Source organism: Rhinatrema bivittatum, chromosome 1 (genome assembly GCF_901001135.1).
Source record: "Rhinatrema bivittatum chromosome 1, aRhiBiv1.1, whole genome shotgun sequence".
Taxonomy (NCBI): Eukaryota; Metazoa; Chordata; class Amphibia; order Gymnophiona; family Rhinatrematidae; genus Rhinatrema; species Rhinatrema bivittatum.
In genome coordinates, this window is record NC_042615.1 from 151,098,321 (window position 1) to 151,110,929 (window position 12,609).

General features: G+C 45.9%; 1 protein-coding gene across 5 annotated transcripts in view; it reads left to right on the forward strand.

Annotated features, from left to right (window-relative positions):
* The window catches only part of GUF1 (GUF1 homolog, GTPase), a 179,109-nt gene that overhangs the window by 86,483 nt on the left and 80,017 nt on the right, over positions 1-12,609 (forward strand). For all 5 annotated transcript variants that reach the window (XM_029588451.1, XM_029588481.1, XM_029588460.1 and 2 more), the window contains one exon: positions 6,394-6,533. In XM_029588451.1, the coding sequence (XP_029444311.1) occupies positions 6,394-6,533 (140 nt within the window). The remainder of the gene's footprint in view (positions 1-6,393; positions 6,534-12,609) is intronic.

A 12,609-nucleotide genomic window follows, 5' to 3' on the forward strand; every position in this document is an offset into this window, starting at 1 on the left:
ACCACGGTGGCATACATCAACCGTCAGGGCGGAACCAGAAGCCGACAAGTATCTCTGGAAATCGCCCCACTGATGGCTTGGGCAGAGGCGAATCTTCAGGACATCTCCGCCGTCCACATTGCCGGGAAGGACAATACCACAGCAGACTTCCTCAGCAGGGAAAGCCTAAATCCGGGAGAGTGGCAGCTGTCCCCCACAGCCTTCCAGATGATTGTGGATTACTGGGGGATTCCGGACATGGATTTACTGGCGGACAAGTCCAGTGCTTAAGTACCCAGATACTTCAGCCGCAAGCGCGACCCGTTCTCACATGGAATCGATGCCCTGGTCCAGCCGTGGGCCTCCAGGGGCTCTGCTATACGCCTTCCCTCCGTGGCCTCTGCTGGGCGCCATCATCCACAAGATTCAGAAACACTGGGGCCTAGTTCTTCTAGTGGCACCAGACTGGCCAAGAAGACCCTGGTACGCAGACATGAGAAGACTACTGGCAGGGGAGCCTCTTCCCCTGCCTCCTCTCCGGGACCTTCTACGTCAAGGTCCCATCCTCCACGAGGATCCAGCTCAATTCTCTCTTACGGTCTGGCCATTGAGAGGGCTAGACTGAAGAAAAGAGGTTACTCTGCGCCCGTGATAGATACACTCCTCCGAGCTCATAAGTTTTCCACGTCCCTCACCTACGTAAGGATCTGGAGGGTATTTGAAGCATGGTGCGACACTCATGGCACCAATCCACATGCGACCACAATCCCTATTGTGTTGGATTTCCTGCAGGATGGACTTCAGAAGGGTCTCTCCCTCAGCTCCATCAAAGTTCAGGTGGCTGCGCTGTCTTGCTATGGTCCCAGGAGGGATGGCAAGACCAACGCCAAGCACCCAGATGTTTCTCGCTTCCTGCAAGGAGTCAAGCATATTAGTCCGCCACTAAAGTGGCCTGTGCCCTTATGGAAACTCAACCTTGTTTTGGATTTCCTCGCGGGATCCACCTTCAGACCCCTTCGGGGACTGTCTCTCCGTTCTCTAACCTTGAAGATGGTATTCCTATTGGCGGTATGTTCGGCATGCCGCATCTGAGAGCTACAAGCACTGTCCTGCCGTGATCCCTTTCTCAGAATCACTCCTGAGGCTATCCATCTTCGTACGGTTCCCTCCTTTCTACCAAAAGTGGTTTCACAGTTTCATCTTAACCAAACCATATCCTTGCCTACCACAGCGGGTTTGAAGAAATCTGAAGAAGGGCGTTTATTACGCCATCTCGACATTGGCAGATTGCTGCCCAGATATCTGGAAGTGACACAAGAACTACGAAAGACGGACCAACTGTTCGTCCTGCACAGCGGGGGGAAGCAAGGTGAAGCGGCCTCGCGGCCTACCATCGCCCGCTGGATTAAGGAAGTTATCAGAGCAGCTTACTTGGAGGCCGGGAAGTCTCCGCCTCTACAAGTCAAGGCTCATTCTACCAGAGCACAAGCGGCATCTTGGGCAGAATCCAGGATGCTGTCGCCTGCAGAAATCTGTAAAGCGGCGACGTGGTCCTCCCTCCATACCTTCTCCAGATTCTACCATCTGGATGTCCAGCCCAGGGAGGACTCTGCATTTGCGAGGGCGGTACTACATGGTCCTCAGGCAGCCTCCCGCCCAGGCTGGGAGTAAAGCTTTTGTACATCCCATTCGTCCTGAGTCCATCTGGCTACACGCCAGGAAATGTTGAGATTACTACCTGATAATCTCCTTTTCCTTAGTGTAGACAGATGGACTCAGCATCCCGCCCAGCTGCCTGTGTACATGGGTTTCACCGATCCAAGGTAAGCCATGTCTTCTGTCCCATAAGAGCGTACACTCTACCTGGTGTCAACGCCTTCCGGTTGGGAATGCTGGCGGTCTCCAGCTCCTATCAATCGGTCAGGGGAATCCTGTTTTCACTTTTCACTGAGCGTCAGTACACACATCCATAATAGCTTTTGCAAGGAAGATTACTGAGTTGCTACGCTTCCTGTGGGGATATATATATCTCTTCAAGGCCCAAAGCACAACACAATCCACAATACCACCCATCAACCACTCACCTTCCGTCAGGGACTTAGGGGTGCGACTTGACAATCAATTCAACTTTAAATCCTTCATTCACAACACAACAAAAGAATGTTACTTCAAACTTCAAGTGCTCAAAAATCTGAAACCACTTCTCCACTTCAGCGACTTCCGTTTAGTAGTTCAGTCCATAATTCTGTCCAAGTTAGACTACTGTAATTCTCTTCTGCTAGGTCTGCCAATCTCATCCATAAAACCCTTACAGATGGTACAAAACGCGGCGGCAAGGTTACTCACCAACACAAACAAAAGAGCACACATCACACCTATTCTGTTCTACCTCCACTGGCTGCCTATAAAAGCTAGAATTACCTTCAAGACTTTATCAATGATCCACAAGGATATCATGGGCAGCGCACACCTAAATCTTATCTCACAACTCCGCCTTCACACATCAAAAAGACCAATTAGATATAATTACAAAGGTTCTTTACATGCTCCCCCGATTAAGACTTCACTAGCTAAACGAGCACTCTCCACAGCCGGGCCCACCCTTTGGAACTCTTTACCGCCTGATCTTCGACTAGAAACCTGCCATTTAACTTTCAAGAAAAACCTGAAAACGTGGCTCTTCCGGCAAGCCTATCCGGAATCACAGGAACACTTTGACACCGGTCAAAGAACAAAATAGTTCAACATAAAGTCCATGACTGCCCATACACCCTCAGGACCAAAACACGCCTCACCTGGACAGTTATCTTATTATGAAAGACCCTTTCTTGTTACTTCAGCTTCAGCTCGTGCTCGTCTCATAGTTATGCCATTTTAAAATGCCCACTGTCCCCTGTTTACCTTTACCAGCACAATTCTTCCACCAATAATTTGCAATTAATAATACCTCTTACTCATGATATTTGACTAATGTATAGTCATTTTTATTTTATATATTTATTTATATATATGCATTTATATATATATATATATCTATACATAAGATTTAATATTTATTGATTTACGTTTTATTGTTCTATTCGCCGTTTATTGTTTAATGTTATGCTGTACTCTTTAGTTCAATACTCTGTTTTATTGTTTAATGTATCGCCTTACTTGCGAAAGTTTTGTTCTATGTAAACCGACCTGATTCGATTATGTATATCGAGAAGGTCGGTATATAAAAACTCTAAATAAATATACCCCCGTGCTGACATCCGATCCGTCTCCAACTGCTAGCACGCGGATACTATCCCATTCGTCCTGAGTCCATCTGTCTACACTAAGGAAAAGGAGGTTATCAGGTAGTAATCTCAACATTTTAGCCCAAAAAAAATCCTTCAAAAATTGGAAGAAGGATCCATCTGAAGAAAATAGGATAAAACATAAGCATTGTCAAGTTAAGTGTAAAACATTGATAAGACAGGCGAAGAGAGAATTTGAAATGAAGTTGGCCATAGAGGCAAAAACTCATAATAAAAACTTTTTAAAATATATCCGAAGCAAGAAACCTGTGAGGGAGTCGGTTGGACCATTAGATGACCGAGGGGTTAAAGGGGCTCTTAGGGAAGATAAGGCCATTCCATAAAGACTAAATTAATTCTTTGCTTCCATGTTTACTAATGATGATGTTGGGGAGATACCAGTTCCGGAGATGGTTTTCAAGGGTGATGAATTAGACGAACTGAGCCAAATCATTGTGAATGGGAAGATGTAGTAGGCCAGATTGACATACTAAAGAGTAGCAAATCATCTGGACCAGATGGTATAAATCCTAGGATGCTGAAGGAACTAAAAAATGAATTTTCTGATCTATTAGTTAAAATTTGTAATCTATCATTAAAATCATCCATTGTACCTGAAGACTGGAGGGTGGCCAATGTAACCCCACTATTTAAAAAGGGCTCCAGGGGCAATCCGGGAAACTATAGACCAGTGAGCCTGACTTCAGTGCCGGGAAAAATAGTGGAAACTATTCTAAGGATTAAAATCGTAGCGCATATAGAAAGACATGGTTTAATAGAACACAGTCAGCATGGATTTAACCAAGGGAAGTCTTGCCTAACAAATCTGCTTCGTTTTTTGGAAGGGGTTAATAAACATGTGGATAAAGGTGAATCGGAAGATGTAGTGTATTTGGATTTTCAGAAGGCGTTTGACAAAGTCCCTCATGAGAGGCTTCTAAGAAAACTAAAAAGTCATGGGATAGGAGGTGATGCCCTTTTGTGGATTACAAACTGGTTAAAAGACAGAAAACAGAGGGTAGGATTAAATGGTCAATTTTGTCAGTGGAAAAAGGTAAACAGTGGAGTGCCTCAGGGATCTGTACTTGGACCGGTGCTTTTCAATATATATATGAATGATCTGGAAAGGAATACGACGAGTGAGGTTATCAAATTTGCAGACGATACAAAATTATTCAGAGTAGTTAAATCACAAGCAGAGGACCTATCAGGACTGGAAGATTGGGCATCCAAATGACAGATGAAATTTAATGTGGACAAGTGCAAGGTGATGCATACAGGGAAAAATAACCCTTACTGTAGTTACACAATGTTAGGTTCCATATTAGGAACTACCACTCAGGAAAAAGATCTAGGCATCATAGTGGATAATACTTTAAAATCGTCAGCTCAAAAAAGCAAACAGAATGTTAGGAATTATTAGGAAGGGAATGGTTAATAAAACGGAAAATGTCATGCCTCTGTATTCACTCCATGGTGAGACCACACCTTGAATACTGTGTATAATTCTGGTCGCTGCATCTCAAAAAAGATATAGTTGCGATGGAGAAGGTACAGAGAAGGGCAACCAAAATGATAGAGAGGATGGAACATCTCCCCTTTGAGGAAAGGCTGAAGAGATTATGGCTATTCAGCTTAGAGAAGAGACGGCTGAGTGGGGATATGATAGAGGTCTTTAAGATCATGAGAGGTCTTGAACGAGTAGATGTGAATCGGTTATTTACTGTTTCGGATAATAGAAGGACTCGGGGGCATTCCATGAAGTTAGCAAGTAGCACATTTAAGACTAATCGAAGAAAATTCTTTTTCACTCAACCCACAATTAAGCTCTGGAATTTGTTGCCAGAGGATGTGGTTAATGCAATTAGTGTAGCTGGGTTCAAAAAAGGTTTGGATAAGTTCTTGGAGGAGAAGTCCATTAACTGCTATTAATCAACTTTACTTAGGGAATAGCCACTGCTATTAATTGCATCAGTAGCATGGGATCTTCTTGGTGTTTGGGTATTTGCCACGTTCTTGTGGCCTGGTTTTGCCTCTGTTGGAAACAGGATGCTGGGCTTGATGGACCCTTGGTCTGACCCAGCATGGAAATTTCTTATGTTCATATGACAGTGAAGAATGTTATTTCTGTTAATTTGTTTGATGAACTGGTGAGTGCTATTACCAGCACCTAAGATTAGTGCATGTTAATTTTTTAAACAAGCTCAGTGATTCCAAATGGTTAATAGTCATGTTCAAGTACAATCAGTTTGTCCACTGTTGCTTTGCCAGAGAATACTGGTGGGCTAATGTCAGGGCAGGGCTATATGTCTGTGACGTAGGTGAGTAAGCTTTACAATCATCTGCTGGTAGAGGTGCATAACCCACTGGTGTGGATTGGCTTGCCTTCCTTAGAGGAAAGGAAATTATCAGGTAAGTAGTAATTTCTCCATTCAGTGCATTTGTCAGGCTATATTTGTCACTTAGCTGAAGAAACGCCGGGATTAAAAAATCCCTTTGGTCTGACCATCCCTGACTTATTTGGCTATGTCAGGGGTGTTCCTGGGCAGAGCACTGGTTTCTGGCTTTGTTAGCTGGATAACAACAATTTTCAGCGTTATATGACTAAGATAGCCAGATCAGTTTAGGACAGTTGATAAGCAGTCCCAAAGTTAACCATATAAACTTCTCTGGCTAACTTTAAGACTGGCAACTTTATTCAGTGGTGTACTTGCACCACTAAATATCCTAGCCAAGTTAACCAGCTAACTTTGCCAGTGGCTGAACATAGACCTCTTGCTGGCCAGCTTACATTTTGTGGGGAAGAGCTACTTTTGAAAAGTAGCAGGAAAAACTTGGTTATCTTCAGAATGGTGACTTGCAGTCTGTTTTTTAATGAGTGGTAGTGGCATCAGTCTTGGAGAAAGAAGACTGCCCGCGTGCCTGGGTGCAGTGGCAAGATGAGAGAGAGGTGATTATGCACTGAACAGTGGACAGACTTGACAAGGGAAAGTCCTTGTTATGGTATTAAGAAGGGAGGTATGGGAAAAGGATATAAGTAAACATTTTTATTTACATACATATCTATCTAATTTTGTAATCCGTTTCTTTCCAAAGACTGAAGTTTCACTCTAATGCCAATTTTGTTTAGATATGCAGGACAGGTGGGCTATCTGACTGCAGGGATGAAAGAGGTGCAGGAAGCTCAAATAGGAGATACCTTGTATCTGCAAAAGCAGCCAGTGGAGCCCTTGCCAGGGTTTAAATCGGTAAAGCCAATGGTTTTTGCAGGTAAGTCTGCAACAGATTGAAATTTTGATTTATCTGTCTGCATGTCTGTTTCTGTCTTTAGGCTCTGCTTCCCTAACTCATGAAGGTGCCAGGAGGGATAGCCCAAACCAGGGTGCCAAAGCAGAGGTCCTTTTTGTACCCCAGATCAAACCAGACATGGGTTTTGCATCCCTACCAGCAGATGGAGACAGAGAACTAAAAGTTTGAGGCACTGCTATATAACCGAGAGTGCCACCTGCGGACCCTCTATTTCTCTGTCTCCAGCAGATGGTGGAGGTGCACAGTTAAGAAGAAAGAAAAAAAGAAGGGACAGAAGAAGAGAAGTTAGAAGATGCTTCCTGAGGTGTTAGGTTCCTTTGTGGGCCATCCCTCAGGTTGAGCCAGGCAAGTGGGGGGTTTGGTAATCCCTGATCAGCTTTAGCCCGCAGCAGATCCAGGAGTCTGACAGCCAGGGGTTCTAGTTCTCTCTTATTCCCTGAAGGCTCCTTCCCAGAGGTGTTGCAAGCAGAAGTATTCCTTTTTTTGCTTGAATTTTTCACTTTGCTGTGGCTGCTGTTTCTTTAAAGAAAAATAAAAGTGTTACATTTTTCTTTTAGCAGCAACCACTCGGGCTATTCCTGGTTTGATCATCAGGGTAGGCCTGGTCTGGGGAAGGGAGCAGTGTAGCTCCTCTGTTCGCTACTTCAGCCTGCTTGGGGAGCCGGAGGCTGCGTTGGGCCATGTTCCCCCTCCTCTCCAACGTCTGCGATCACGTGGCTTCTGTTCCTGTGCACCAGGCCCAGCCACGCGGAGACAAGATGTCTCCGATAGCAATTTCCCAGCGCGGGAAAGCTTCAGGCTGCTCTGGGAGCTGGAGGCTGCGTTGGGCAGTGTTCCCCTCCACTCCCGCACGCCGCAATCACGCGGCTCCTGTTCCTTTGCAGCAGGCCCAGCCTCGAGGAGACAAGGTGGCGCTGACAGTGGTTTCTCAGCATGGGAAAGCTTGTCAGGCCGACGGCCTGGCTCGGGGACAGCTGGATGAGGCGGTGCTATGCCATGATTCCTTTCTAGAGGGGAGGGGTCCTCCGTTGGGAACAAGACCGGTAGGAGAGTCACAGGTTCCCAAGGCCCTGTCAGGGTCAATACATTGAGCCTAAACAGCCTGTCAGGCAGGAGAAGGGCTACAGTTAGGAAGCTGATGGACTCCCAGGAGCCCAGGGACTTCCCTCCCCCATTTATCTCCATCTATCCTGTGGGGGCAGGGGGGAAGAGATGCAAGCTCTGGGCCAGACAGGGGAGAGGATGATGTGGAGTTTTCCTCAGAATTTGTCTTGCTTATGCATAAGGCCTTTTTAACCAGGAAAAGCACTGGCTATAAAGGGGCATTTCTGTTAGCTGTCTTGTCCTGCTGAAAAGAGGCCGAGGGTCTCCTTGGCCAGGAGGTCAGGGGACCTCCTTCACCAGCTGGGCCTGGACCATCCTGAGGAGGCCTAGTGGCTTGGATGCCCTGGAAAATGGTCTCGGGATTGGTCCATGAGTGGATCAGAATGACCCAGCAGATCTCTCAGTGGCTATCAGTCTCAATGGGGATAAGGATATGGTTGATCCGGAAGAGCTCCGGATAATGGAGGGAGACGACCTGCAGGTGGTTCGTCTGTTCCATAAGGAGGAGTTGAGGCCCCTTATTTCCCATGTTTGGAAGGAACTGGGTATTAGGGTGATCCAGGAGGAGCTGGACAATAAAAGGGTGGATGTTGTTTGGCCTCCAGGGCCCACCAAAAGCTTTTCCTCTCCTTAAAAGGATCTAGAAGCTTATGAACCAGGAATGGGAGTTCCCGGAGACGAGCCCCAAGGTAGCTAGAACCATAGCAAAGTTGTATCCCCTCACAGAGGATATCCTGCAACTCCTGGTGTTGCTGAAGGTGGATGCTTCGGTCTTGGCGGTCACTAACAAGACAACCATTCTGGTTGCAGGTTTGGCAGTGTTAAAGGATGTGCAGGACCGTAAGCTAGAGATTCATCGGGAGAGGATGTTTGAAGTCTTGACGCTGAGCCTGCAAGCAACGATCTGTGGAAGTCTGCAGAGGGCCTGTTTATACTGGATCCAGGAGAAGTCTTCAGCAGATGCTGGTGTTAATAGCTAGGCAACGCAGGTGGAGGCTGGGATTGCATATGATGCTGGCATGCTTTATGACCTGAGCTGGACTTCAGCCAGGAATATGGTTGCAGCGGTCTCAGTGCAACGTCTGCTGTGGTTGCAGAATTGGTCCACATCTCAGCTCTGTAATCTTCCCTTTAAAGGAAGGAAAATTGTTGTTCAGGGAGGACCTGAAACAATTGATGAAGTTTTTTGGGATGTCTAAAGGGAATAAGCAGCCAGAAGATAAGATGACAGTCAGGAAGTCTTTTCTGCCTCACTCTAGGTTTTGGGAGGTGCGGCAGTTTTCGTCCTAGTAAGGATTCTGCACTGTCTTCGGGGAAGAACTAGGGTTCCAGTAGGCAGCAGTCCAAGTTCACAAAAGTGATGGTGGTGGTGGCAGCGGCTCTCCACAGGGAGGGGATCCTAGTTCATACTTATCTGGATGACTGGCTTATCCAAGGGAAATCAGAAGAGGTATGCTGGCAGTCTGTGCGCACGGTGATGGATATGTTGTGATCCTTGATCCGGGTGGTGAATTTGGCGAAGAGTCACCAGAGCCATACCATATGCTGGAATACTTGAGGGAGAAGTTCGATACTTATATATAGAAACATAGAAATGACGGCAGAAGAAGACCAAATGGCCCATCCAGTCTGCCCAGCAAGCTTCCCTCATTTCTTCTCTCATACTTATCTGTTTCTCTTAGCTCTTGGTTCTAATTCCCTTCCACCCCCGCCATTAATACTCAGCTTGGAAGATACTCAGCTTGGAGGAGTTTTTCTCACCTCGGAGAGGATTCAGAAGTTACAATCCCAGGTGGTGTGGATTTTGCGGATGCCAGTGTCAAAGGCTTGGGATTATTTTCAGGTCCTGGGTTAAATGGCATCTACGTTGAATGTGGCCATGGACTTTTGCCCACATGTGCCCTCTACAGGGGGGTGTTGCTGTCGCACTGGAATCAGTTTTCAGAGGAGTTTCATTAGCCTTTACTGTTGCAGGGTACTTCCAGGTCCAGTCTCTCGTGATTGCTGTGTTGGCCCAATTTGGAGAAAGGAATGGGCCTGGAGGTTCTGGACTTGGTTATAGGGATCACGGATGCCAACCTCAAGGGTTGGGGGGGTGGGGGGCGATCTGTCAAGAACAAATGGCACAAGGACTGTGGTTGCCAGTGGAAGCATCCTGGTCTATCAATTGCTTGGAAATGAGCAGTGTGCAGGGCATTGGTGGAATTCCTTCCACAAGTCCAAGGTCAAATGGTCAGAGTGTTTTCGGACAATGCGACAACGGTGGCTGATATCAATCAGCAAAGGGGAATGAAGACTCGCACGGTTGCCCAAGGAGCCTAGGAACCTTTTGCTTGGGCAGAGCGACATTTGCAGGGGATAGCCACTTCACATGTTGCAGGAGTGGACAATGTGCAAGTGGATTATCTCAGCAGGCAACAGTTGGAACCGGGAGAATGGGAGCTGTTGAAGGAGGCCTTCAGATTTATCCAGTCTAATTGGGGCAGTCCCCATCTGGATCTGATGCGTCAAGGAGCAATGCCAAGGCATCAAGTTTCTTCAACTATAGACTATAGGTCGCAGCTGAGGGCATAGATGCTCGGGTTTTCCGTGACCAACAAGGATCCCCTCCCTGTGGAGAGCTGCTGCTACCACCACCATCACCTTTGTGAACTTGAGAGGTGCAGTCGCCAAACTGAACGGGAGGCCTGAAACTGGAAAAGTTACCCCAGAACCATAGCACAAAAAAACGTTGATGTTCTTCTCGAATGGGTTTATGCAGATAGGCTTCTGTTAAGTCCAACAAGGCCCGAAAAACTCCACTCAACAAACTGCTATCACTGTGCTTAATTCCGACTCCTGTCCTGAAATGCCCCAGACCTCCGCCCCACTCGATAAAAGGTATACACAATCACGAAAATACGCATGTACTCTTGACATTTATAAAATAGCTTACATACTACTTATGTACATATATGCTATTTTCACACATGTAAACCCTTTGAAAATCCAGCTGTAAGGGAGTCATTTTAAGAATGGCCACATAAGTATAAGGAGACCAATATTCAAAAAGCACTAAAACTGCTAACTTATCTGGCTAAAGTTAGCTGGTTATGTTATTCTGGATATTTAGTGGGATAAATGTCCTACTTAATATCCCTGAATAAAGTTAACAAGCTGAATTTTGCCAGTTAACTTTAAATCTAAGCGGCCATATTCAAAATATAGCCAGTTAGGATTAAAAGTTATCTGGCCTCGTTTGGCCAGATAACTTTAGCCTTAGCTGTGGATATATTTAAAAGAATATAGCTGGTTAAGTGACAATGGGCTTTTGAAAAAAAACATTGTGCTCGTGCCTCCCAGCCCGATTCCCAGCTCCCTAATTCATTTTGAAAAAAGTCCTCCAAACTCCTCCAACTATTTTTAGGCAAAATGTATGTTGAACATTTGATGCCATCTCTCCTTCCCAGTAAATAAGTTCCTTAAATAGGGCCCCTCCCTCTTCCACTCCCTTTCCATCCCCCTCAACCCTAACTATTCTACTTAGCCATTACCTTATTCTAGCACTAGGATCTGCTGAGAGGACTTGGGGGAGGAGCCCTCTGCACCTAAAATGAGCACTTCATCCATCTGCTGGATCTAGTTCAAAACCATTGGCATTAAAGAAGGTGGGCCCAAGAACAGTTTCTTCATGAGGCAATTGGCCTTCATTATGACTGCTGTCTGTGCTGTGCCCCCATACTGGGCTGCCATTGCATGTGCATGGATCGACTTTGTTAGTCCAGGAAAGCCAGTCCTCAGAACATACTGTGTGGGCACCACATAGGCGGAATAGCCCTGAACTTCCCCTCCACCTGGGCCTGAAAGCCAGGAACTGTCTTTATTCTCCTTCAGCTCAATTGCCTTCCTTTTTTTTCACAGCTTTATTGCAGTAACTAGAAGGCTATTCAGGAGTTAATCTGCCAGACAAGGCTGCCTTCTTAACCTCTGGCTCTTGCTGTTGCCCATCAAAAGGTAGAGGAGGAAGAGGGGAACCTGATCATCTGGCTATCATATTTCCCTTAGAGCTGGAGGGCCAGCATGTCAAGGGTCATTCATACGCCTTCTCACCCACCCCTGCTCAAATAGGGGGGGGGGGGGGAGGTGATTCCTTAAAACCATACCTCAGGAGCAAACTCTTCTAGGCAGTCCCTGTGGCACAGGATAATCTGTCTGCCATCTGATGGAGATAGAAAATACTGGAAAGCTGAAGCTGCACGGGGCCCTATGTAGTGTGAAGGCAGAGCTCTGCTCTGTATCTCCATCTGCTGGTAGTGGTAACCTGTGAATCTAGATGATCTGGAGGCATGATAAGGAACATCTGATTCAGCCAGATAGGAGAGAGACCCCGGGGCAAGAAGAGCCAGGTGTTCAATTGTAGCATGATGATGTGGGAGCCTTTTTGAGTCACTGTGTGCCAACAGCAAGACTTACCATGACGCTGGGTGCCAATATCAAAAGACCATCATTTTCAGCTGGGAGCTGAAACTGACCACTATTCCTATTTTTAATATTTGCGCTATGAATTTGTTACTGTTGTGCGAAATATAGGACGTTGTGCCATTTTGCTGTGATACATACGTTTGAAATTCAGCAAAGTCATTTGTAGTAGACCATGGCGATGCAGAAAAAAAATGCTCTGTTTTCCTCTTTTACACTGCTTCACTATTTTAGTGTCAAATAGTTGCTAATATTTTTTTTTTCATAATGCTACTTGGGAAATAAAACCACAAAGCTTATTTAGAATTAATGATGTGGAAAAATGCTTTTCATTTGTCTCAATTGCAGCTTAATGAATTGGGCATTTGTGATAAACTTGGTTAAAGCATATTAATTCCTCTTGATTCTGTTATTTTCACAAGGGAAAAGCGCTGCTTGCTGAAGGGCAGTGGCAGTTTGTCATCTATAGCGCACT